At 42.9% G+C, this 27,054-nt stretch overlaps 1 protein-coding gene and 1 long non-coding RNA gene across 2 annotated transcripts; one reads left to right on the top strand and one right to left on the bottom strand.

Moving 5' to 3' along the window:
* Window positions 1-117: 117 nt before the first annotated feature.
* Window positions 118-26,392, bottom strand: SLC28A2 (solute carrier family 28 member 2). The gene is made up of 18 exons (XM_010352951.2): window positions 26,344-26,392; window positions 25,333-25,429; window positions 25,108-25,196; window positions 13,648-13,739; window positions 12,522-12,705; window positions 11,755-11,896; window positions 10,699-10,812; window positions 10,304-10,381; window positions 9,786-9,866; window positions 9,288-9,368; window positions 7,875-8,000; window positions 7,661-7,791; window positions 7,088-7,256; window positions 6,684-6,881; window positions 5,974-6,055; window positions 3,795-3,893; window positions 3,408-3,519; window positions 118-649 (listed from the first exon to the last, which is right to left on the bottom strand). The coding sequence occupies exons 2-18, from the start codon at window positions 25,411-25,413 to the stop codon at window positions 532-534; spliced, it is 1,977 nt and encodes a 658-aa protein (XP_010351253.1). The 5' UTR covers window positions 25,414-25,429; window positions 26,344-26,392; the 3' UTR covers window positions 118-531.
* LOC104653898 lies at window positions 22,623-27,054 on the top strand. Its single transcript, XR_746740.2, has 4 exons — window positions 22,623-22,669; window positions 23,266-23,303; window positions 24,700-24,767; window positions 26,549-27,054. It is a non-coding gene; the product is annotated as an uncharacterized LOC104653898 (long non-coding RNA).

The raw sequence follows: 27,054 nt of genomic DNA, 5'->3' as shown, positions 1-27,054 counted from the left end.
CGCCCATGAGGAATGTCATTTTTTAGTTCAGACAAATAATGGAAAAACAAAAGCTATTTTTCATTATTGAGATACAATGAACCAAAATGAATCTTTTGTTTTTTTTTTTTTTTTTTTGAGACAGAGTCTCGCTCTGTCGCCCAGGCTGGAGTGCAGTGGCATGATCTTGGCTCACTGCAAGCTCCACCTCCCGGATTCACGCCATTCTCCTGCCTCAGCGTCCCGAGTGGCTGGGACTACAGGTGCCTGCCACCCCGCTGTGGCTAATTTTTTGTATTTTAGTAGAGACGGGGTTTCACCGTGTTAGCCAGGATGGTCTCGATCTCCTGACCTTGTGATCCGCCTACCTCAGCCTCCAAAGTGCTGGGATTACAGGCATGAGCCACCATGCCTGGCCCGAAATGAATCTTTTAACATTTACTGTTATTTACTGTTAAAGAGCTTGAGTTGTGGGAACCCTGAGTACATAAACACCTTTGCAATCACAAAGCTGTTAAGATCAAAACTGTTATGGAAATAGATCAAGCAGCCTTAGGCACAGACGGTATTGTTGTAGAATCCACAGCAGTTAGTAAGGGCCATAGCACTAAACTCCTTGTCTTCCCAGAGACCAGAAAAAGAAGGAGGGTTGGTGCCATTCAGAGAAGTACTGCAACGAAAAACCAGAGTGTTTTTACATAACGGGGTCAGACAGGAACAAAGCAACAAAACATATCAACAAGTTATAGTAAGCAGCTGAAAACAAAAACAAAAACCTGAAAATTGATCCATCAGCCATGACCAAATAAACAGAACCCAATTATATTTCTTTTCTCATTCATTCCCAAGATAATACTGGCAAGAAACCCTAAACTATGTGTGTCTGCTCCTTTGCCCAACTCCTAACCACAGTCCATTTGGAAGTTTCCAGATATCCCTGAGTCAAAATGTATGGCTTATAATGATTTAGTATTGAATTGATTCTAAAAAGTAAGGTGGTATTCCAAGGCCACCTTCCTCTTGAAAACAGCTTATATTTAATTAGTATAAATTAATTGGACAAAAACATTATGTCTTTCATATTCTAGATGCTAATGATCTTTAGTATGTAGCTTTAGAAAATCCACCAAAATGCCACAAGAACATAAGAATCAGGCAACATGACGAACATCTGTGTCTACAAAAAGTAAAAATTAACCAGGCACGGTGACATGCACCTGGCCTGTAGTCCCAGCTACTCAGGAGGCTGAGGTAAGAGGATTGCTTGAGTCTGGGCCAAGATTGTGCCACTGCACTCCAGCCGGGGCAACAGAGTGAGACTGTGTCTCAAAAAAAAAAAAAAAAAAAAGAATCAAAACTATGCCAGAGCAATGATGAATCCAGCTCATACCTCATCTTTAATAGTGCATCAAAAGGATTTTTTTAAAAAAATATGTTAGTTGCCTTCTCTGATGATAACCTCCAAACACAGGAGGGGCAACATTCATTAACTTGGCCCAGTAACCTGTCAAGCAGCTAGCACCTGAATATCTACCTATATAGTGAACAGACCACTTAATAACTTCCAAATCTTTGTTTGTTTGTTTGAGACAGGGTCTCACCCTGACACCCAGACTGGACTGCAGTGGTATGGATCACGGCCACCTCAGCCTCCCCAGGTAGCTGGGACTACAAGCACACACCACCATGCCTGGCTAGTTTTGTTTTGTTTTAGTAGAGATGGGGTTTCTCCATGTTGCCCAGGCTGGTCTTGAACTCCTGAGCTCAAGCGATCCTCCTGCCTTGGCCTCCCAAAGTGCTGGGATTACAAGTGTGAGCCACTGTGTCTAGCCCACAACTTTTAAATCTATCTCCAGCTCTGATTTCTCTCTTGAAGTTCCCGTGTGAGAACACATGGCCCTCAGGTCTCCAGGGTAATGCTGTTGAGGTTGAATAGAGTGTGTGAGAAGGGCTGTGAGTATTGGTAACAGCCTAGATCAGTGTTCTTTTCTCTTATTGGGTGCATCTTCATTATTAGCTTAGTATGCTCTAGTGAGCATACTGAGGTGGATTTTGAGTACCTTCACAGGGTGGTCCTGCAACTACCTCCAAGTTAACACATCAAAAACTGAATTAAGGGTGGGCATGGTGGCTCAGGCCTGTAATCCCAGCATTTTGGGAGGCCAAAATGGGAGGATCACTCGATCCCAGGAGTTCAAGACCAGCCTGAGCAACATAGTGAGACCCCATCTCCATACAATAAATAAATAAATATAAAAAACAAAAACTGAATTAAGCCATAATCTCTCCCTTTTACTCCCATTCCTAAAACTAGTCCTCTTCTGTGCATGAATGGCACTCCTTAGACCCACTTGCTCATGCCAGAAAAGAGACAGTCATTTGAGACTCCTTCCTCTTCTTCACCCCACCTCTTCCTCCTATCTAGCCAATGATCAATCCTATTGATTCTACTGGATCTAGTGTATCTCCAACCTCACAACCACTTAATATCAATTCTTACCATCTCTCACTAGGACTATTACAGTAGGGTGCTTGTTGGTCTCCTTGCCATCCAAATGGCTACCGAAATGATATTTTGAAATGGCATAGTTGATCATGCCAGTATTCAGAATTCAGCAGGTCAAAACCTAAATTATTTAGTATTTCGTACAAGACTTCTATAATCTCTTAGCCTTTTTTCCCACCACTCTCCACTCACGCACATATCACCACCAATACACACACACCTTTTGATTTGAAGGCACCAAACATTCTAGTTCCTGAAATCTTTCCTTTTGTGTGTTCCAAAACTAGTTCTTTTAGATTAATGACATATCCTCTTCTTTTCATATTCTAGATTTTGGTAAACAAGTTCGTTTTTATGCTACCTGAACTCATCATGATTTTATAAATTCAACTTTAGCCTCTCTCAGTTTTCTTCATTTCTGTCTCAAGAAGCGTATGATATTTTAGCCACTTATAACCATTGCTAAATCTACCTATAACCTATCAGTATTCCAATCACAATAAGTAGAGTAATTTCTTTTTTTCATTAATATAAAATAGAGACAAGTCTCGCTATGTTGCCCAGGCTTGTCTTGAACTCCTGGGCTCAAGTCATCCTCCTGCTTCAGCCTCCCAAAGTGTGGGATTGTGGGTGTGAGCCACCATGCCCAGCCAGTAGAGTAATTTCTTATCAGGGAAACCATTTTTCTTTACTTCTTCCCTTGCTGCTCTACTTCTCAGTGGCCCACCGACACAGGTAGACCCTGTCACTGGAGCATACTAAGCTAATAATGAAGATGCACCCAATAAGAGAAAAGAACACTGATCTGGGCCGTTACCAATACTCACGGCCCTTTTCATACACTCTATTCAACCTCAACAGCATTACCCTGGAGACCTGAGGGCCGTGCGTTCTCACACGGAAATGGGGTCCTGGTGCTCACCTCTGAAAGAGCCCTCTGCAGCACATGTAGGTCTCATAGGTTCTGTTGGTGAAACTTGTGTTTAGGAAGGAAACACAGTCAGCTTCAGCTCCCCTGGAGACATAGAGGATTCCTGGATAAAGGAGACAGAGATAGAGGAAGATCTGACACATGCTTCTCAAGGCTCTTTATTGTTTTGGTACGAATTGTGGACACTGTTGATTAGGTGCTTTTGCCATATATCTGTGGAATGGATGGGTAAATCAATATTCTGAAAGACATCCTGTCATGATCTAGGGAAGTGATCTCTGCTGCCCCTGTAGTCAAGGACAATTCCAACTTCCTCATATTATTCCTCTAATCATCACCCTCATGCAGCAGTATCTCCATCAGAGCTGAGGCACCTACCTGCCATAGAGGCACTGATAAGGGATACACAGGCCCCTGTGAAGAGGGCCCTGACCACAACCTTGGACAAGTCACTCTTCCGGTGAGGTACTATTGATGCTGCAGACAATAAAATAAAATAGCTTCAGCTTTCCCCCATCAGGCTATCAGGTATATCCCCCCACTTAGAAGAACACAGAGGAACAAAACACAGCCGATGACGAGCATCCTTATTACCATCCACCTGAGACTGGCCAGTGTTGCCTTAAGAAGTGTGTGTGTACATTAGTCCTGAGGGATCACTAACTTAGACTTTCCTCAGATGAAGGATTGAGTGTCTGACCCTCACTTTAATGGTTCTGTGAACATACCCAAGACATATCTGGATTAAGCAAGGCTCTGGGTTGCTCCAGACAGCTACAAATGCCTGGCGTTCGCCACTTGAGATATGCACTCTTAAGCCTGGACCAGAATTAGATGGACTATTTTGAGACAGAGGGCTAAGGAAAGCAACACTCACCTAAGACTTAGCCACACAGTGCATATCCCACTACTAGACGGCAATCTCATAATCGGACAGTAATCAGGCATCAAGACTAGAACAATAGAGACAGGTTCTAGACAGACTAGAACAATTTAACAGAAGGGGAAAAGATAAACTGAAAGGGAATTATTTCACCTTTCAATTAAATCGGCTACCAAATACATGAATTAAATGACTCTACCCCAGAATATAATTGCCTTTAAAAAGGGACACACTGAGCTGTATTTCTTATTATAATCCCTTCCTTCCCTTCCCTCCCTTCCTTCCTTCCTTCCTTCTTTCCTTTCTTTCTTCCTTCCTTCCTTCCTTCCTTCCTTCCTTCCTTCCTTCCTTCCTTCCTTCCTTCCTTCCTTCCTTCCTTCTTTCCTTTCTTCCTTCCTTCCTTCCTTCCTTCTTTCCTTCAGACCTCCCTGTGTCACCCACGCCGGACTGCAGGGGTGCGATCACAGCTTACTGGAGCCTTGATCTCAGTTCAAACAATCCTCCCACCTCAGCCTCCCGAGTAGCTAGGACTACAGGCATATGTGCCAATACACCTGGCTAACTTTTAAATTCTTCATAGAGACAGAATCTCACCATGTTGCCCCAGGCTGCTCTCACATTCCTACAGCAAGCAATCCTCCTGCCTTGGTTTTCCGAAGTGTTGGGATTACAGGCATGAGCCACCACATCCAGCCTAAGATCCATTTCTAACTTGGATCTTCCAAACTTCAGATCTGCTAGTCATCCCTGTGCCCCTGCACTCAAGGACAATTGCACTGTCTTCATATTATTCCTCCAACCATCACCCCCATGCAGCAGTATCTCCAACAGTCTAAATATATCTGTGTCTGCTTCAAAGACCCACTCCTTTAATATTTGGTACTTGCAGATTTAAATCCAACACTTTACACCACTCTCCCTTACTATCTATCTGCCTTATGTGCCTGCTGCTTTTATTTGTTTTAATTCTTTGTGTTTCCATGAGGACTAGTGAGCAGCCTAATTTCAAAAAGTGTCTTCACTACTGAATAAAATACAAGACCAGGCATGGTGGCTCACGCCTATTATCCCAACATTTTGGGAGGCCAAGGCAGCAGACCACTTGAAGCCAGGAGTTCAAGACCAGCTTGACCACCATAGTGAAACCCCATCTCTTCTAAAAATACAACAACAACAAAAAAATTGTGGGCATCGTGGCACACACTTGTAATCCCACCTCGGGAGGCTGAGACACGAGAATCGCTTGAACCCAGGAGGTGGAGGTTGAAATGAGCTGAGATCACACCACTGCACTCCAACTTGCACAACAGAGTGAGACTCTGTCTCAAATAAATAAATATCTTTACTTATATATGCACTACTCCAGTTTAATGGCAAAATTGAAATAATATCATTATATTTTCTTCCTCATAGAGAAAAGTAAAATAAAATTAGTTTTTGGGGCCTCCAATCCAAACAAAAAAAGTAACTGAAGTTGAGATTATAAAGGGCTCTATACATAGCTAGGTGGGCCTGACTGCCTTAGGTCCAAGTTAACTGCAGCCTAAGAAATGGGTCCATTTCACAATGGCTTCTCTGTCTGATCCCAACTTGTACTGAAGCACCAGGACTGCCCACTGCAGAAGCTTGGATCTGGCTGTCTTACTGGGGAGCTGGGAAAATGGATGAACTCACTCAAGCCTCCAAGCGTGATTCCTATGGAACTAAGATTGGCAAATCCACAGAGTGAAAATGTTGTAATGATTTCAGCTCTCACCTAGGGAAAACAAAAATAAATAAGCAAATAAATTCAGTCCCATGCGTGCAGTTTTATAACCACAAGAGAAGTTCCAGCGTACTGATAGCCCCCAATCTTTTCCATGGTTTCCCAAGGAACATGAAAGGATGCTCAGAAAATAACTGTTCCCTGAGTTACTGTAGGGATAATGACATGGAAACCACCATGGGCCTCATTGCCCAATGCTGTTCTTGTTGAAGGCTATGAATAAGGAGAAGTCCTGGGAATGAGGATTACAAAGGAAAAGGAAAGAGGCAAAGGGAAAGAAAAAGGATATTAATTTGGAGCAATTTAAACTTTTAAATGAGGAAGGGGACCTTAGGCCATCAGAAGATAGTGTCTGCCCTGGACTGCCCCAGCTATAAAGACCCAGCAATTACATTATAGAGAGAAGCTGGGTCAGAGTTGGGGCAGTGGTGGGGGCAGGCGGGGGAAAATCGCATGCAGACTGGTAATAGCTCAGGCGCTGCAAATGAGGCTGCTAGGTATGCTGTTCTGCTTGCTTTGTAGTTAGGTCTGCAACAAACCTGTGTGGCACTTTCTGTCTACCCTCAGATAACCATGGTTGAGACCTCACGGTGTTTATGCTTTTTGGATTGTCACTTACAGAAATCCACTGTTTCTCTCCCTCAATCCACTCCTCCACTCCAGAGAGACGTTTGTTCTTGTACTGAGACAGTTGCTGATAAGCCACAAACTCATTTATGAAGAACTTGATTCCCACCATCTCAGCCACCATTGGACAATCTGTCCACTCTACACCCATCATGAAAACCACGGGCCTTAGGAGATAGGAGCAGATGACCTGAGTGAAAGAGAGATGTCCCAGTGAAAGAGGAAGAACTAATAACACAGGTCAGGTGCCAAGGACCTTCTCTAGAGCCTTGGCCCAATCTCCTCCACCCTTCTATTCCTGCTCTCTCGGCTTACTGTGGGTCAGAAGGACATGCATGGTTGAAGGGCTACCTAACTACATCCCAGAGAGACAGCCCAACAAATGTAATCCTTTACCTGGAAAGTGAGCCCCTGTATGTCCACCAGTTCTCCCAGCCAGGAGAGGGCAGCGTTGATGAAAGCCAACACAGCCAAAAAGGCAACCAGGTTGGCTGCTACATTAGCAGCAAGGCCTATGGCATCTGTGGCTCCGTTGCTGGCAGCTTCCAGGACATTCCTCTCCTTCCTGTGGTTATTGGGCAGAGGGCAAGAGTAGGGTGTCTACAGTAGTCTCAGCCCCTTAGAGAAGAGAAATCCCACTGTCCCTATCATGCGGGAGGAGGGTGCAAGGCCAATGTAGAAGGTGACAGGGTTCCTCAGAGACCCTATTAGTGGAAATTACTCTGAAGCAATATCAGATATAATTGTCATGTAATTGCACTGATGGCAAGGGCAGAGAGTACTGGCATGCAGAAGCTACTGCCAGGGGGGAGGGTTAAATGAAGAAAACCAGCATGATTAGCAAGCATCAGAGATAGGCAAGAAGGAATATGGAATCACATTATTCCCCTTCAGGGGAATAATGCCACCACAGTGCCACTCTTAACTACAGCTCACTATCTTCCAAAGTATATGCCTCCTTGGACTCACCCACGGGACAGCTTTACCCCCTCCTTGCTCTTGAACTTGGACTCTTCCACTTCCGGATATGCTAACTTTGACAAGGCAAGAGCACAAGGGGCAGCCATCACAGAGGCAGAAATCAGGGATGATGCATCAACCTGTGAGGCGAGACTTAGGCATCAGTGTTTCTGTCGAATCCAACTCGAGCTCACCCAGGAGTGATCAAGCAGACTATACCTACCCCAAAGGATATGAAGGCTCCCAGCACAGTGCCGGAAATGGTGGCAAACCCTCCAGTCATCACCGCATGGATTTCAGAGAGTGTCATGTCCCCAAGGTAGGGACGGATGAGCAGAGGTGCCTCTGTCTACAAACACGGAGAAAACAGATTCCAAGAAGGTGCAACTCCCCACGCCAGAGTGCCCACCCCAGCCCCAGGGGCTGGACCCTCTAGACACACATCCGTCCAGTGTGAGCACTGTTCAGTGAGCCACAGCTTCACTTAGTGAGCATGGAGCCAAGCTGTCAGGCCCATCCAGCATCTGCTTTACTTCCTCTGGCACCCAATCATGTCCTGGCTGGCATAGTTCTCACATGTTTCCATACATGCTTGTTTCATCTATTGACATGTTAAAATGTTATAGAAGAGAAATGGCATATTTTCTTTGTATATTCTCAATGTCTAAAACCACACACTTACTAAACTTATGGAATGCAGTGCACTTAATGAGAACATATTAGATGATTAAACAGTACTCATTAAATGAAATACAAATAGATGATCCAAACCCCCTGTTTATGAAATAATCAAAAGAAATAATGTTTGTGAAAATGTTATGAAATTATGAAGGGCCATCTATGTAAGCCATATCCAGCACTGACCTAGGATAATGATATCTATTATTTAACAAATGCCAACTATGTGGCTAGCACTGTACTAGATGCTAAGGACATTAATATAAATAAGGCAAAGTCCTTACTCTTAGAAGCTTATAGTCTCACATAGGAAACTAGGCTGATTACGAATAATTTCAGCAAAATGTGGAGTGCTATGGTAAAGTATCCAGAAGTACTCTGAGAACATTTCAGAAGCAGCCTAGAGCCTTGGGAGAGAAAGACCTCAGTACTAACTCCCTGTGAATGTACAAGTCATTGTCCCCAACACTGAGCTGGTCAGTAGCACATGTGGAGCACTACTCCATACAGGCAAATGTACCAAGCAAGTATTATGGGGAAGAGCCTTGGCATTAGCCATGAGCAAGACAAGTGATTTCCTCCTTAGAGACCGTGGAAACCAAGTACTACAGGGAGCCACAGGGAGAAACCAGAATGAGGATCAAACACTCTTCATAGCCTCCGAAAGGGGATACGAATTGGACCAGGATATTCCCTACATTCCTATATAGGAAGTGGTCATTAGAAGTGGTGAAGGCTATCCCTCCAGATTAAGTATGACCAGGGAAGTGTTATTAGGTGCAAAGGGTGAACGCAATGAGCAGAGTCTTCTTTGAGCTGCTGAGTTCTCTCTCATCTGAGATTGGCTGCCCCACGGTCTTCATATATTTGACTTTTCAGAAGGAAAGCATACTCTTGTTTTGTGCCAAATTCTCAGTTCCTCAGAGAGAACAAGACCAAAAGGCCTCAAGATGCTTACCATACCCACAAAGATGTTTCCTGCGACAGCCAGGGTCTCTGTGGCAGTGGTGCCCATAGTGATTTGTAAAAACCAGGCGACCTAGAAGAATACAGAAACCTAAACCATTAATGTTACCAGGAATCTTGGAGAACGTCTCGCAAAACTCCTCCTCCTTCATTTTACTGATAAGGAAACTGAGGCCTAGAGAAGTAGAGCAGCAAGCCCAGGGCCAAAAACCAACTTATAAACAGAGCCTTGACCAGAACTCAGGACTCATGGCCTTTAGAACAAGTACATTAAAACTCAGTATCAAAGGCAGTCCAGCTCATCTTCTCTCTGCTCTGCCCTCAGCCTACCTAGGGCATGGGCCGACGGTTTGCTATCAGGCATGCTTAAGAGGGCCTGCCTTTCTCCATTGTTTCTAACACTCTAGACCCTAGCTATGGGCATTTTTCCAAAGCTGACAGATGACAAGATGAAGGCCTGTCTCCTGACTGGTGTAGGAGAATGACTCACCTTCTGAACCACCCATTGCACAAGGCCCAGGTAGTAGAGAATGGACATCACACATCCAAAGAAAATGATGATTGGTAAGGCCTGTGATGAGAATGGTGAGCAGGTGGTGAGATGTTACATTGCATACTCTGTGTAGACCGTAAACTGACTGTGTTTTAGGCTTCTAAGTTAAGCTCTTAGCATTCCAAGGGCATCTCATACAGTGTAGGTATTCAGTACCTACACAAACTAGTTTAGGGATACATTTAAAATGTATTCAATCCATTGTCCCACTAGTATTAAACCACAAGCTGTTTTCTGACCCTTTTCCTCCAATTCCCATTTCTTCTAATTTTAGGATGGCAATGACCAAAGGGAAGGAGATGGATGCCATTTCCTTTACTAATGGGGTTAAACCCTCTTCTTAGGGTCAAATTGGTGTACAGGGGGGCTGATCTCTTGGACGCACACTTTCATCCTCTGCTTTATTCCTCCACCCCTCCACAAACCGTCATTCCTGCCCATAAAATAGGTATCACCTGAAAAGCAAAGACATCCTTGACCAGTGTATCCCCAAAGACAAAACTGGAGCCGGCCACGGTGTAGTTCAGGAAAATCTGAAGGGAAAAAAAGAAAAAGACAGAGAATAAGAATGAAACCCAAAAGGACACACAGGAAGACGAGACCAGCCCCATGCGTCCTGAGGACCTACTGTTGCTACTGAGGTTGGCCTCCCTTTGACAGCCCAGGGGCAGGCTATGTCCCCATGAGCTCTTTATTCATATTCTTAGCTGTATCCTAATACACTCTCTCCTTTCCCAACCAGGTCTCCCACCACGTCATTAACAAGATACAGCCTAATCTCATGCTCCCCTCAAATCTCCTTTCTCTAGGGTTCTAAAAGGGAAAAGCCCTCACATTTAATTTCTCATACCTGGACCTGCTCTCCCAGCCACTGAAATGCACTATGTCCAGGATCAGTTCTGATGACCAAGATCCCAAAGACAAACTGAAGACCTAGGCCCCAAAACACTGTCCTCCAGGACACCTAGGATCAATAAGAAAATTATTCCAATGTGAGTTCTGCTTTGTTTGCCTGGTTGGAGTTTTAAACATGTACTCTCGGTGGAACCAACCTAGAATGTTAACAGTAAGTCTAGGGTCTGATGGCGTAGGGAGCAGGGGCAATGGTGGGGAGAAACAGGGCAGTAATATATAAAAAGCCACATATGTTCATAAGGTTTTTAAAAAATGTGTCTAAAGGTTAGATGACACTTATACACACATATATGCATGCATACATACAAATAAAAGTTTTATAAATCAATATTTTAACAGTACTATCTGCAATGCAAACTGATTTTCTACTGTATTCTATTTTCCTTTACTTCCTTATTTTTTTTTCTTTTGTTCTTTCTTTAACACTGACCTAGATTCGCAAAATTGATATCAAGATTCATTAATGGATCACAATCTACAGTTTGAAAATAAGTGGTCTAGGGCCTCTGAGAATTTTTTAAACCTCTCTTAGAAACAAAATTATCAAAGAGGCAAATTCTTTTTTTTTTTTTTTTTTTTGAGACAGAGTCTTGCTCTGTCGCCCAGGCTGGAGTGCAGTGGCGGGATCTCAGCTCACTGCAAGCTCCGCCTCCCGGGTTTACACCATTCTCCTGCCTCAGCCTCCTGAGTAGCTAGGACTACAGGCGACCGCCACCTTGCCCGCCTAGTTTTTTGTATTCTCTTAGTAGAGATGGGGTTTCACCATGTTAGCCAGGATGGTCTCGATCTCCTGACCTCATGATCCGCCCGTCTCGGCCTCCCAAAGTGCTGGGATTACAGGCTTGAGCCACCACGCCCGGCCCAAAGAGGCAAATTCTAGGGGTTGTTACAAACTTAGTTCTATGCCCTTGGCTTGATGCATATGCTTTATGATTAGCACTTGGCCCTTGGTCATGTGTTGCTATACCCATCCCAAATACCCAAAACTCACTGCACTGTGGTGTTTGGAGCAGGCAAAGAGGATGAGGATGAACATGCAGATTCCTGCGAAGGAGATCAGCTGCTCTGGCCTTTGGGCTGTGTCTAAAGCCAACCACAGTATAAGGCCAACCAAGGAGACTCCTGCAAACACCCTGAAGAAGGAATGCCAAGACCATGTCATCAACCCAGTGAATGAAAAACAAATAACTTACAGAGAGTCTGAAAGTTATTCTCTCACTCCTGGCCTGTGATCAAAGGCCATGTGCATGCCATTGTTAGAGCTGTGGCTGCTGTAGAATACAGCTCAGAATATACATAACTGTAAGTTTTCTCTTTAAACTCTAAGGAATTGTAAAAGGTACCAGTGGGTGCAGGAAGTCTGGGAGACTAGAGAGAAAAAAGCATAAAATGTTACAGGGAACTAAGGGAGACACCGATGAACACCAAATCAATTTGATCGCTTAATGCAGCTGCAAGGCTCTGTGTTCTGATTATTTCACTGAGGAGGAGTATGAGTTTTCTCATTTCTGACACAGGCCCTGATGACAATCAGACTAAAACTCTTCTCTGAAACTAAACTCCTCCTGCCCCCTAGCAAGGTTGAGACCCAAGGCTACAAGAATCTGGACTGAGATCCTGTGCTCAGATTTTTCTCTGCACTTTGGTTCTGAAAAGCATGTGTGTGGGTCTGAGAGACTGCTCAGCAACTATCAAAAGAGAAAAAAGGAGGTGGACTGGGATGAGCTGTAAGGCCAGGTATTAAGATTCTTATCTTACCATTTCATCCAAAGCCTCAGGCGGGAGTTTTCAAAGGGCTTCAGACATCTTGTTAATTTTTTGCCCAGGAGCTTTTTCAGAAATGAGTAAACCAGGACAAAGATCACCAAGCAGGTGATGACAAACAAGGCCAGTGCCCTCTGGAAATTCAAGATGCAAGCTGCCAGAAAATAGGCAGCATAGGCTAAAAAGAGAAGACACAGAGTAATGATCAGCAAGGCAGTGCTTCCAATGGGCAAATGGAACTCCAGTCATGAATGCCTGGGACTTAAAGCAAGAAAAACCCTCCAGAGACCTTGCCACCCAGCCCTACTGTCAGACAGAGCTGCACTTCTTGAGGCCAGGATAGATGTCTAACTGTCCTCTTCTTCAGGATTCCCAAGGACGGTCTGACTTAGTGCAAAGACTGCATATTTTCACCGATCCCTAATGAAATCTCATTCTCTTCTATTTTATCTAATATCCTCTCTCTGTCCCTTGGAGTAGATTTGATCAGTGTTCACCATTAGACTCTTCAAAAGTCAGTCATCTCCCCTTGAAACTTTATTACCCCAGTCACTTTAACCTTGCCTCTGGAACAAACCATGTAAACAAGGCTACCACTAGGAAGTGCAGCCATGTGGACCTCATCCCATGGCTCTCTTACTCATCCCAAAATATAATTCTTGCTCTCACCATCGCAGCTGCCTCTTATTTTGACATCAAAGCCCCATACATGTTTTAAACAGAGCTTTGCTGTCTTTTAAGAATATTTTACATCATTGATCTTACTAGTAAACCAGCAAATAAGTAAGGTATAATACAGGCTTCTGTCATAAAGGCTGTAAGAATCATGCACTCCACCAAATCAAGCCACTAAATGTGGGATAAGCCCACATTCTCTGAAATATTTTAAATCTATCAAATAGTACATTTTTGAAAAACAGTTTATTCTCAGATTTTACTTGTTCCTATAAGTGCAATTCAATACATTATGGTTCACCTACAAGTAGTTAAGGTCGATACATCAAATAGCTTTTTAGATCAGTTTTTAATAAAAATGCCTTCCACCTGGTAATCACCTTTACACAAGGCAAATTTCTAAAATAACTGTGTTTCTCACTTTCATGAATTCTCAGTATCTCACCCAAACACAACAGGCCCAACAGGATCTTCTTGAACAAGCTGGCGTGTGTTTTGCAGAAACTTCTTGCTTTGCTGAAAGGCCACTGTCTCCTCCTAATAAGAACCCAAAAGTTAAGATACAAGAATTACTCCATCCCATTTCTACTAATTCAACTCTCAGAATTCAGATTACCTAACACAAGGCAGAATTAGCTCTTAGTCAATGAAGAATATTCTTCAGCCAGGAGAAAGTTAGGTAGTGTTCCGCAATGCCAAAAAGGGCAAATCAAACCTTGCTGGTGGGCAGCAGGTCAGAATACCCTACTCAGCCTGAACTAGCAATATCCTTGGTAGTCTCCTACCATAGAAGTGGGCACTGCTTATGTCAGGGGTCTATGACTTTCCCATTCTGAAAGGACAGGGCATCGCTAAGCTTCCATGTTCATAAGAGGGCCTATTCTTCTTAGAGGCAATTTGGCCATCCCTCCCTAAAACCAAACAAACTTATGGCCTTGAACATTCAGCCAGATGTGCATTGACAGACAAGAAGGAAAATGCCACCAACCTCAAGAATCGCTCTGGATGGGCAGGCCTGAGAGAAGAGGCCCAGCAAGTAGGGATATTCAAGTTTGATTTAACAAACATGTATATGGTGCTTTCTCTATGCTGAGCTCTTTCTGAGAACTTAGCAAATACTAACTCATTGACTCCTCCTAAGACCCCTGGAGCTGTTACTATTAGCATTCCCATTTTACAGATGTGGAAACTGAAAAACAGAGAAGTTAAATAACTTTCCCAAAGTCACAGAGGCTGTAAGGAACAGACACAGAATATACACTCTGGCTTCAGCATCTAAGCTCTTAACCATCATTCTATGCCACGTCTTCCCTAGATCCCAGGCTTGCCTGTCTTTGCCACTCCTAAGTATGCTCAGCATGCTGCAGCCGTCTGAGCCAAAAGTTCTAATTTCCAAAATCTTGGAAGCTCCAAAGAAGGTGATCCGAGTAAGAAGGTCCCAGTCTGGCAGTCATGCTGAGGCAGGGCAGCTTAGCCAGGGTTAGGACCAGCCATTAACTCCTAATGCCCTGGGCCTTTGGCCCATAGAGTTCCAGGGCTGCCCCTCCCATCTAACACACTCCCAGTTTCTAGTCTTCCTTTTCATTCCTGCCCCCATCACCTCCTGCCCCTGCTGCAGGGAGCCCGACCCTATGTTAGCTGAGCAGAGTGTGTACTATGAGATACAGGTAAGCTGAGAAAGGAGAAAACAATGCTTATCACCATCTGACTGGATCAACTCAAGATGATTCTTTAGGATCTCAAGAACTCTGCTTTGCTTTGCCTTTCTTCTCTTTAAGAGACAAGGTCTCACTCTGTTGCCCAGGCTGGAGAGAAGTGGCATGGTGTGATCATGGCTCACGGCAACCTTGAACTCCCAGGCTCAAGTGATCCTCCTGCCTCAGCCTCCTGAGTAGCTGGGACTACAGGTGTGCACCACCACACCCAGCTAATTTTCTTTTTTTAAATTTTTGTAAAGATGAGGTCTTGCTATGTTCCCCAGGCTGGTCTCAAATTCCTGGGCTCAAGTGGTCCTCCCTCATTTTTCCATGCTTAGTAGAGAAAGTAGTGAGTAAAAGGGGCAGCATACCTGAGGAACATCATTATCTTTGGAACATCATTTGCAAAGTATATCAAGGAATGAATTTAATTTCAATCCTGGCCTTCCCATGTGTGCCAGATATCTTTGGTGTGCTCCTCCAGCGCCACTCTCCACCCCAGTCTGTGCCCTGGGAATTGAACTCATGTAAACTACATCAATGTACTCCCATGTCCTCTGGCTTATCAAGTTGGGTTCTGCTACTGGGACCTCCACAGAAGATCAGAGTGTATGAAAAGACTGAGGTCAGTGTGTTGAGGAGGCCTTTTTAATCTGACTTTCCTGCCAGGTGCTCTTACGTCTTATTCTTTCAGGCCTAGGAAAAGACACTGCTCACTGCTTCAAGACTTTTGGTTCTCGCACTATCCTTTCTTATGGTGTCACCACACCTCATACATATCTTTGTAATGGTCTCTTTGTAAATAAATTCTCCTATAATTATCTTAAGTATGCCATCTCTTTCCTGTTGAGACCTAAACTGATGTACTAGATAAAGCTTGTTTAAAATTATATGCAGTCGAATGCCAGTTGAGCAAGCCTCCTGCAAAATAAGAGGCAGGCATGGACTAGTCCAAGAGTAGATATAAATCATATGGCTAGAAAAGATTTCTTCCATCACCTCCTGACCACAACCCACCATTTCCTGGGAACTAAAATTCAGGAGTACTGCAGGAAATCAATTAAGAACACTCATTTCTGCAAAACCCATTAACAACCTATTCCTAGAATATCAGATTGGAACTGAGCCTCGGGTTTAAAAAATAAAAATAAAAAATAAGTTGGGTGTGGTGGCTCATGCCTGTAATCCCAGCACTTTGGGAGGTCAAGGCAGGAGCGGGGGGATCACTTGAGGTCAGGAGTTCAAGACCAGCCTGGCCAACATGGCAAAAACTTGTCTCTACTAAAAATACAAGAATTAGCCAGGCGTGGTGGTGGGCACCTGTAATCCAGCTACTAAGGAGGGTGAGGCAGGATAATCGTTTGAACCCAGGAGGTGGAGGTTGTCTCTACTAAAAATATAGAAAAATGAACTGGGTGTAGTGGCATGAACTTGCAATCCCAGCTACTCAGGAGGCTGAGGCAGAAGAATTGCTTGAGCCTGGGAGACAGAGGTTGCAGTGAGCCAAGATCGCACCACTGCACTCCAGCCTGCCGACAGAGTGAGACTGTCTCAAAAGAACAACAACAAAAAAAGAATAATGAAGGTCAGGCGTGGTGGCTCACACCTGTAATCCCAGCACTTTGGGAGGCCAAGGTGGGAAGATCACTTGAGGTCAGGAGTTTGAGACCAGCCTGGCCAACACTGTAAAACGCTGTCTCTACTAAAATGCAAAAATTAGCTGAGTGTGGTGGTGCATGCCTGTAATCCCAGCTACTCGGAAGACTGAGGCAAGAGAATCGCTTGATCCTGGGAGGCGAAGGTTACAGTTAGTCAAGATGGCACCACTGCACTCCGGCCTGGGCGAAAGAGCAAGACTCTGTCTCAAAAAATAAAAATAAAATAATAATGAAAAGAAAGCAGATAATCAGTCTGCATTGAAGGATCAGATTAAAGATGTCCTGAGGAACCAAGAACGGGAGTAAAAGAGGATACAGACAGGGGTCTGGGTGTTTTTCCTGAAAATGGCTAGCCTATAATCAATCATTCAATCTCGCCCGTTCTTCTCCAAAAGTCTCTGGGATTTGACTTCTCTGATCTATCCCTATTCACCGTGCCTTAGCCTAGGCCCTCTTCATCTCTTGCTTGAACAATGGTAAGAGCCTTTTAACTAGCTTCTGCCACCACTCTCCCTGCTGCAATCCCCTCATCACATTGCTGTCAGAATTGATTTCTAAGAAACAATATGGTTCCTTTTCCTCTCCTGCTTAAAAATCCCTTTGGCCGCTGGGTGCAGTGGCTCATGCCTATAGTTCCAGCACTTTGGGAGGCCGAGGCGGGCAGATAACCTGAGGTCAGGAGTTCAAGACCAGCTTGGTCAACATGGCGAAACCCCGTCTCTACTAAAAATACAAAAATTAGCCGGGCTTGGTGGCATGGGCCTGTAATCCCAGCTACCCAGGAGGCTGAGGCAGGAGAATCACTGGAACCTGGGAGGCAGAGGCTACAGTCAGCTGAGATCGCACCACTGCACTCCAGCCTGGGTGACAGAGCAAAATAAAAATTAAAAAAAAGAAAAAAAAAATCCCTTTGTCTCTTGAGTATAAAACCAGACCTGTTAGGACTTTACAGCATGTCCCCAACTAAGACTTCCTGTCTCACAGTCTTATTGCTTGCCTCTTTCCCATTATACAAGCCAGTGTTCTGCCAGTCCGAATATCCTACCCTTCACGGGACACGTAAGAACCATTCACACCCCACGCCTGGTATGCACTATTACCTTTCTCCATCTGACAAACTCCTTTTCATCCTCCAAGATCCAACTAAATGTCAACTCCTAAGTAAAGCCTTCCTTGATTCCTTCCAGTCAGAATCAGTTGCTCACTTTCTTGTGGTCTTGTGGCATTTTACATCTTTGTTCTAGCACTTACCATATAGCATGATATTGTCATTTTTCTGTTTACCTGCCTTTCTTAGGTTGTGAGCATATCAGGGAAAGGTGCATTTCTGTTTTTATCTTTGTATTATTGGTGCCTAACTTACTACCTAGCACATACTATTATTGCCTTAGGTTGCTAACAAGTGCCTGGCCCATAATAGATGTTCAATAAGTGCTTGCTGGCCAGGCATGGTGGCTCATGCCTGTAATCCCAGCACTTTGGGAGGCCGAGGCAGGTGGATCACGAGGTCAGGAGATGAAGACCATCCTGGATAACACGGTGAAACCCCATCTCTATTAAAAATACAAAAAATTCGCTGGGTGTGGTGGCAGGCACCTGTAATCCCAGCTACTCGGGAGGCCGAGGCAGGAGAATGGCACGAGCCCGGGAGGCGGAGCTTGCAGTGAGTCGAGATCACGCCACTGCACTCCAGCCTGGGTGACAGAGCGAGACTCCGTCTCAAAAAAAAAAAAAAAAAAAGTTTGCTGAATAAAGGAATAGGTAGATAGGTAGATAAATTCACAAAAATGATTTGCCTATATGCTTGTGACAGATAGCTAGAAAGTATGACAGAATATCATTTACAGTGGTAGCAACGTCATTCAGGGTATTAATTTTTTACTTCTTTTTAAAATTGACAAAAATTGGCTCAGTGCTGTGGCTCACACCTATAATCCTAGCACTCTGGGAGGCCAAGGTGGGAGGATCACTTGAGCCCAGTAGTTTGAGACCAGCATGGGCAATATTGTGAGACCCCATCTCTAAAAAAAAAAATGAAAATAAAATAAAATTGACAAAAATTGTATATGTTTATGGTATACAACATGATGCCTTAAAATATGTATACATTGTGGAATGGCTACATCAAGCTAATTAACACATGCATTACCTTACATACCAATTTTTTTAATGGCAAGTTCTTAAAATGTACTCTTGTTTGTATTTCATCATTTATAAAATGTACTCTTACTTTTATACACTAAGAAAGAAAAACGCTGCCAATAAAGACTTGAACAGGCACTTCACAAAAGAGAATATTCAGTGGCCAGAAAAAGCTGAAAAGGTGCACAAGTTCCTTAGCCATTAGGGAAATACAAAGCAAAGCTACAATGTGATAATACTACACACATACAATGGAGATAATGAAAAAAGACACGCTCTCATAACACTGCCAGCAGAGTGAAATTTGGTACAAATATGTTTAGCATCTGTTAAAGCTACATAAACCTATACATACCCTATAGCATGGCAATTCCACTCCAAGGTATATACCCAATAGAAAGGTGTATTTATCTTTACTAAAAGACATGCACAAAAATATTCATAGCTGTACCATAATAGCAAAAACATAGAAACTACTAAAATTCTGACCCACAGTAAAATGAGCAGATAAACTGTGATAGATTCTTACAATGAAATACTATACAGCAATTAAATATGTACAAAGTACAATATATGCAATAATATGGAAGAATCTCTAAAACACAATGTGAAGCAAAAGAAGCCAAACACAAGAGTATATATATGGTATATTTTCTTTTAAAATATATATTAGACTTCCCATATAAAATCCAAACACAGGCAAAATTAATCAATGATGCTAAAAGTCAGGATAATGATTACCCTTAGGGAGGCTGACTGAAAGGTAACATAAAATGGTTCTTGGGTACTGATAATGTTTTGGTTCTTCATCTGGGTGATGGTCATATAGGTGTATTCACTTTGTGAACATTCATTAAGGCTTATGTTTATTTTTCTGTATGCTTGCTTGCCTTATTAAAAATTACACTAAAAAGGCAAAAAAAACTGTACCAGTTAAACTATGGTATGCAATCAGTCTCAAAAAAATTTATAAAAATAATAAAATAAAATTTGGCCGGGCGCGGTGGCTCACGCCTGTAATCCCAGCACTTTGGGAGGCCGAGGCGGGCGGATCACAAGGTCAGGAGATCGAGACCACGGTGAAACCCTGTCTCTACTAAAAATACAAAAAATTAGCCGGGCGCGGTTGCGGGCGCCTGTAGTCCCAGCTACTCGGGAGGCTGAGGCAGTTCGAATGGCGGGAACCTGGGAGGCGGAGCTTGCAGTGAGCCGAGATCGCGCCACTGCACTCCAGCCTGGGGGACAGAGCAAGACTCCGTCTCAACAACAACAACAACAACAACAACAATAATAATAATAATAATAATAATAATAAAATAAAATTTGACAAAAAAATATATAACATATATATTTTTGAGATGGAGTCTCACTGTTGCCCAGGCTGAAGTGCAATGACATGATTTCGGCTCACTGCAACCTCCACATCCCAGGTTCAAGAAACTCTCCTGCCTCAGCCTCCTGAGTAGCTGGGACAACAGGCGCCCACCACCATACCCGCTTAATTTTTATATTTTTAGTAGAGACTGGATTTCACCATGTTGGCCAGGCTGGTCTCAAACTCCTGACTTCAAGTGATCCGCCTGCCTTGGTCTCCCAAAATGCTGGGATTACAGGCATGAGCCACTGTGCCCAGCCCCAAGGAATATTTTTTAAAGGTAAAACTAAGGCAAATACGTGACCCATCAAGTTTTAATGTACATTGTAAACAATGACACAGTTCTGAGTGTTAAGTACTCAGAACTGTGTCAATGGAACAAAAGATTTAAAAATAGATCCAAATTATCACATTAACTTAATAAAGTCAAAGCAACATCAGAATAGAGAAAGAACTCACAATTTAATAACTATTGCTGAAAAAGTGGGTATCAGTGTGGAAAAGCATCAGCTTAGAGCTACATGTCAGATTACTCCCTACAAAGAATCCCAGATCATCAGAGTCAATCAAACAAAAGAATAAGAAGAAAAAGAAATAAATACTTAAAAATCAATACAGAGGCCAGGTGCGGTGGCTCAAGCCTGTAATCCCAGCACTTTGGGAGGCCGAGACGGGTGGATCACGAGGTCAGGAGATCGAGACCATCCTGGCTAACACGGTGAAACCCCATCTCTACTAAAAAAGTACAAAAAAACTAGCCGGGCATGGTGGCGGGCGCCTGTAGTCCCAGCTACTCGGGAGGCTGAGGTGGGAGAATGGCGTGAACCTGGGAGGCGGAGCTTGCAGTGAGCTGAGATCCAGCCACTGCACTCCAGCCTGGGCAGCAGAGCAAGACTCTGTCTCAAAAAAAAAAAAAAAAAAAAAAAATCAATACAGAAACAAAACAGAATTGACAAATGTATACATGAAAAAATTACAAATAAAGTCTATTATCTAGATTATACACATAGCTTACTAACATGTATTTATTGAATTTTGAATGTTATGGAATTTTAAGTATAAACTATGGGTAAAGCATTGTTCCCAGTGTTACAGGAGACGTTTATCTCGCCCTTAATGTGTTTACAGGCCAGTATAGGGGATATAATGTACATGTACGTCTATAACAAAATGTCAAAAGCTTAAAGTGTTATAAGAGAGGTTCAGATAGAATGTTATGGAAGTTTGGAGGAAGAAGGAACCTCTTAGGACTGGGGCCAGTGAGACTGAGGTGAGGAGAGGCAGCATCAGGGAAAGTTTCATGGACATGATTGCTCTTGAGTTGAGCCTTAAAAGATGTGTTGTATTTGAGCTCAAAGACATAAAAGGAAGACAGTATGCTCAAAAGCAACGATGAAATGACATGCATGACATGGAGGTAGGAAATTGAGGATTACATATAAGGAACGGTTGATAGTAGACTTTCACTAGAACATAGGGTGGCATTAGAAAGGGAATTGCAAGAGTTAATGTTGGAAAGTCAAGTTGGATACAGATCCTGGTTGGGGGGCAGTGGTTGTGGGGAGAATTGAATACCAGGCTGTGGAGTTTGGTTTTGTTCAGGAGCAACTGGGGAGCCACAGAGATTTGTGAATAAGGGAGTTCAGGCATACTTTAGGCAGTTTTGGTAGAAGCTATATAGGACAGGTTGGCAGGAGGTGGGGAGAACTGGAAACAAGAAATCTATGTGGTTTCTATTTGAGTTGGTCAGGAAAAAGGAAATGAGGTTCAAAATCCAGAACTTACTTTAGTTGATAAAGAAAAGTAGGCCAACCACGGTGGTTCATGGTTCACACCTGTTATCCCAGCACTTTGGGAGGCCAAGGTGGGCAGATCACCTGAGGTCAGGAGTTCAAGACCAGCCTGGCCAACATGGTGAAACACCATCTCTACTAAAAATACAAAAAAAGTTAGCTGGGTGTGGTAGAATGTACCTGTAATCCCAGCTATGCGGGAGGCTGAGACAGGAGAATCGCTTGAACCCAGGAGGTGGAGGTTGCAGTGATCACACCACTGCACTCCAGCCTAGGTGGCAGAGTGAGACTCTAGCTCCAAAAAAAAAAAAAAAAAAAGAAAGAAAAAGAAAAGAAAATCACACACAGAAATACAGAAAGTAAGGCAAACAGAGGAAAATGTGTAGCTTTACAAAAACTTAAAGAAATGCAAGTGAAGGTCGGGCACATGGCTCACACCTGTAGTCTCAGCACTTGGGGAGGCTGAGACAGGCAGATTGTTTGGGCCCAGGAATTCAAGACCAGCCTGGGTAACAAAGTAAGACGTCATTTCTCAAAAAATAAGAATAAATGCAAGTTAGGAAACTTAAGGCATGATTTTATATCTATGTAATTTTAGTTAACATTGTTTATATCAGAAAATATAAAGTTGATGAGAATTGAAGGGAACTGGACACGTTATGTATCAGAGCAGTTTAAGGTGCCAACAAAAGTCTGGCAAAAAAAAAAAAAAAAGATCTTTTCAGCTAAGTGCTTATATTATTCCTGTTTTACAGGGTGAACACTGAGGCTTAGAGAGGGTAAATAACTTGCCCAAAGTCTGGTAAGTGGTAGAGTCAGTGGTGCAGGGGAAGCTGGCCTGTGCTGGCTTGAGAGAGGTGATTGTCACATTTTCAGGAATTGTGCAAGCCATTACTAAAAATTAAAACTATATAAACATGTAATTAAATTACATTAAAGACAAAGGTAATAAATACTAAAAACTAATAATTTTCTAATTATTTTACTACATTTTTCTGTTATGTGAGCTCATGAAGTTATTCATGACTGCTGTATGTGTATGGTGGAAATTTTGTATAATGATGTGCTCTGATACATCTCTTCCCAACTCCGTGTTCAATGATATCCCTTTGGTTACTTGAAATCAGCTATGTTGAGAGTTTTTACCTTACAGGCAAATGCTGTAAATGAAGTCTTAATTTATTATTTCATCTAGACTAAAGATTAGCAAGCTGTGGTCTGTGGGCCAAGTTCATCTCACCTTGTTTTTAAAAATTAAGTTTTATCAAAACACAGCCATGCCCATTTGTTTAGTATCACCTGTGGCTGCTTTCCTACGAAAATGGTAGAGTTTAGTAATTGCAACAGAGACCACATCAACCACAAAACCCATAATATTTACTACCTTGTCTTTTACAGGAAAAGTTTGCCAACCCCTGGTCTTACTCCTCATTAAGGTGAGCAAAAATATTAACCAAAAAAACTACACTCGGAGAGGCAGTTCTTTTTTCTTTTTTTTTTCTTTTCGAGACAGGGTCTCACTCTGTCCCCTAGGCTGGAGTACAGTGGCACAATCATGGCTCACTGCAGCCTTAACCTCCTGGGCTCAAGTGATCCTCCCATCTCAGCCTCCTGGAGTAGCGGGGACTACAGGCACGCACCACCACACCCTGCTAATTTTAAAAAATTTTTGTAGAGGCAGGTCTCACTATGTTGCTCAGGCTGGTCTTGAATTCCTGGGCTCAAGTGATCCTCTCACCTCAGCCTCCCAAAGTGCTGGGATTACAGGCGTGAGCTACTAGCCCGGTGGAAAGTCAATTCTTAAACATTTACCAGCATACCACTGTTCAAATACAGACCCAAGCAGCATGACTCACATGATTAACGACCACACTGCTAAGCAAAATATGAAATATCATTTAAGCATGAAAAACTTACAACGAGTTTACTGTCAATTCAGTATATATAAAACATGATAATACAAAAAGTTTTAGAAAGAAGCAAATCGTGAAGAAAACAAAAATTGTAAGAAGTTACTGAGGTAGCTTTCAATAATAAAGAGAAAAAAACAACAAAATAACCTTTTGTTTGGAAGCTGTTCTGAATCATCTCCATATATAGTCGTGTGTTACTTAACAACAGGGATACATTCTGATAAATGCACCATTAGGCAATTTCATAATTATGCGAACATCTTAGAGTGTACTTATGCAAACCTAGATGGTATAGCTTATGACACATCCAGGCTATATGGTGGATCCTATTACTCTTAGGCTGCAAATCTGTTCAGCAGGTTTCTGTACTTAATACTGTAGGCAATTGTAGCACAATGGTAAGTATGTATCTAAACATATCTAAACATAGAAAAGGTACAGTAAAAATACAGTATTATAATTTTATGGGACCACCATTGTGTAATGATATACACCATTGATATACACCATTGTACACCACTGTATAATGCGGTCCATCATTGACTGAAACATCATTATGCGGCTCATGACCATATTCCCTTTAGAAGCTATCCAATATCCTCTTCTCAGCTTTTAGTGCACGACTTATGCACTCTTATAAATACCCACTCTTTTCCAGACCATGGAACATTGCTTCCTTCCATATTATCTATTTTACTCAAACAATTTTCTTTGACATTACTTCTGGGACCAGATCCATGAACAAATTCAAAGATTTTTCTCACTCCTCCTTCCTAGACCCCTGTTCACGTAGCACTGTGAACACCCCTGTTCACATACCTTCTTTATTCTTGAGACTCCTCTTTGGACTTCTAAGACACTGTCCTTTTTTACTTTCTTTATTATCCTTATAATAGGTCCTTCTGTGTTTTCTCCCCAGGTTTCCCTTCCCCTCCACCGTTCCCAAATCTGAGTATTCCAGAAGAGTTACCTTTTTTTAATGATACAGTAAATTAATTTCTAAAGGGATTAAAATGAGTATCTACATGTTATTGTGAAAATAAATGTATAACATAAAGCAATCTGCAAAATAGTAAGTATACACTCAAAATCTGTTAGCCATTATTATTACCATTGTTGTTATTTTTGTTTTCAGTCCAACCAACACTGACACTGCTGAACTCCTATTGTTTTTGGCACAGGATTAAGTAACAATTAATTACATAAGGTACATATATATGTGTACACATGCTAAGGTGCAGCCGTTGTGATAAGACCACAAGCTGCTAGAAGGGGTAGCCCTCCCTAGGCCCTTTCCTAACTGAACAAGATTCCAAAACACCAGTACCTCTGGTGAGTGGAAGGGGCCAGTCCATCCCCCAGGCTGTGTCCTTGTGTGTCAGTCCTGTTGCTTCCCTCAGGCTCTACTTCTTTTTCCTACAAGCACAGGAAGTATTGGAATCAGTCACGGAGCCCTGCCAGGGATGATGAGGATTGAGAGAAGTCAAACACCCTACAGGAGGCCATGCAGCCGTCCACAGCTCTGCAGAGAGAAACTAAACTGGTGAATTACCATGAGTTCCAGCCCCGGGTTCTCTGTGCCAGTTTCCACTGTGGACAGGGCAATGGACTGTCTTCCACTTGCTTTCTCCATCTCTTGTTCTCCTCAACTGAAAAACAAATTCGGGGCCAAGCCTGAAAGACTGGTCACTCTGTCCTGTGGGGATGGGGAGAATTTTTAGGACCAGTTACCCATGGAAAATGCAAAACTAAAAGTCTTTGAAGGCTTAGTTGATTTCTTTAAGAACTGAGAATTGAGAAGATTGGATGTGTAATTTTTATATAATACATGATGAAAAATAAAATCCTATTTCCTCTTGTGAATAGCTAAGGAAGGGGCAATAAGATAGGAAAAGAGAAATGAAAGGCAGTGGAATTGAAATGAATCAGTGGGCGGCCCAGGGCCCCAGGATCTGGGCTATAAAGGTTCCTACTTGGAACCTCAAAGGAAGAGTCATAGGGTAACTACTCCTTTTAGCCCGGGGGAGGCCCCACTAAGCTTGCTGAGTAAGAAGGAAACGGGGAGCAAGGCAGATGGGAAGACCCAGACCCTAAAGTACTGCTGAACAGACAAAGATTAACAAGCCTTCAAATTCCTGACTATAATGCACCATAAGAATTATGGTTTATGCCCCAGAGAGAACTCATCAGTGAAATTAATGAAACTTACATTTAAAATAATTAGTATGAATGTTAATGATCCCAAGTAAAGTTTTTAAACAAAATAAGCAAACATTTGGGCCTCAGAATAAGCAAATTTAATACATGGAAATTCACAATTAGAATATAAGTTCATTCTGAGATATTTCTTTGCAGAAAATTCCCTTCCCCATGGATTTGCTTTTAAAAACGTGATCTCTTCAAGCACATGAAGTATAATTTCATTAAACACACATAACCAACTTATAGTGTGTAAATTAGGGCCTTCCTGATGAGGCACAGAACTACCTGCATTTAGTTTAAATATGATCTCTTTAAAAATTTGGAAATTAGGCACCTGCCCTCCCCCAACACCTTTGCTTACCCCAGCTTGTGTAATTGATTCCCTCTGGCTCCACAGTGAAGGACTGAAAGAAAAGCTAAGCTGCAAGGAAAGAGGGGCAGCTGGGTGGGGCATGGGGACTTTCCTGCCATTGGTTAGTTTTATGTCTTGGGCCCTCCTTCGCTGAGCCTGCCCTCACTGTGGAGGAGGACTGCACCTCTCAAGTTAAATATTGTATCTTTCTAAGACTGTTTTGCAGGCCTAAGACTTCTGCAGAGGTGGCGCCCGCCTGTAATCCCAGCACTTTGGGAGGCCGAGACGGGCGGATCACTTGAGCCCAGGAGTTTGAGACCAGCCAGGGCAACATGGCGAAACCCCATCTCTACAATAAATACAAAAATTAGCTGGGCATGGTGGCATACACCTGTGGTCCCAGTTACTCGGGAGGTGGAGGTGGAAGGATCCCTTGAGCCTCTGGAGATGGAGTTTGCAGTGAGCTGTGATTGCGCCACTGCACTCCAGCCTGGGCGACAGAGTGAGACGCTGTCTGAAAACAAAACAAAACAAAAGAATTCTGCAAGAACTTATAACAGGCGCATCCCTGGGAGCATTATCCACCACGGGACTAGGCACTGGGTAGCCTGTAAAATAAAGTAAGAGCCGTCTCTGGACCCAGAAAATTTACCATCATTTTGTACTGGAAAGACATGCCCTAGAAAACAATAGAAAGCACGACTGTACATGATTCGATGC

Source organism: Rhinopithecus roxellana, chromosome 5, assembly GCF_007565055.1.
Source record: "Rhinopithecus roxellana isolate Shanxi Qingling chromosome 5, ASM756505v1, whole genome shotgun sequence".
In the NCBI taxonomy this organism is placed as follows: domain Eukaryota; kingdom Metazoa; phylum Chordata; class Mammalia; order Primates; family Cercopithecidae; genus Rhinopithecus; species Rhinopithecus roxellana.
Note: the sequence above shows the minus strand (reverse complement) of the source record. Positions and strands in the feature narration are given on the sequence as shown.

Coding starts and splice junctions, on each gene's coding strand:
- SLC28A2 (XM_010352951.2), bottom strand. CDS start 25,413: ATGGAGAAAGCAAGTGGAAGACAGTCCATTGCCCTGTCCACAGTGGAA. Junction 8,001..9,287: donor GAAACATCTTTGTGGGTATG/GTAAGCATCTTG, acceptor CCGTGTTTGTAG/ACAGAGGCACCTCTGCTCAT. Junction 650..3,407: donor TGCAGAGGGCTCTTTCAGAG/GTGAGCACCAGG, acceptor TTTTCGTTGCAG/TACTTCTCTGAATGGCACCA.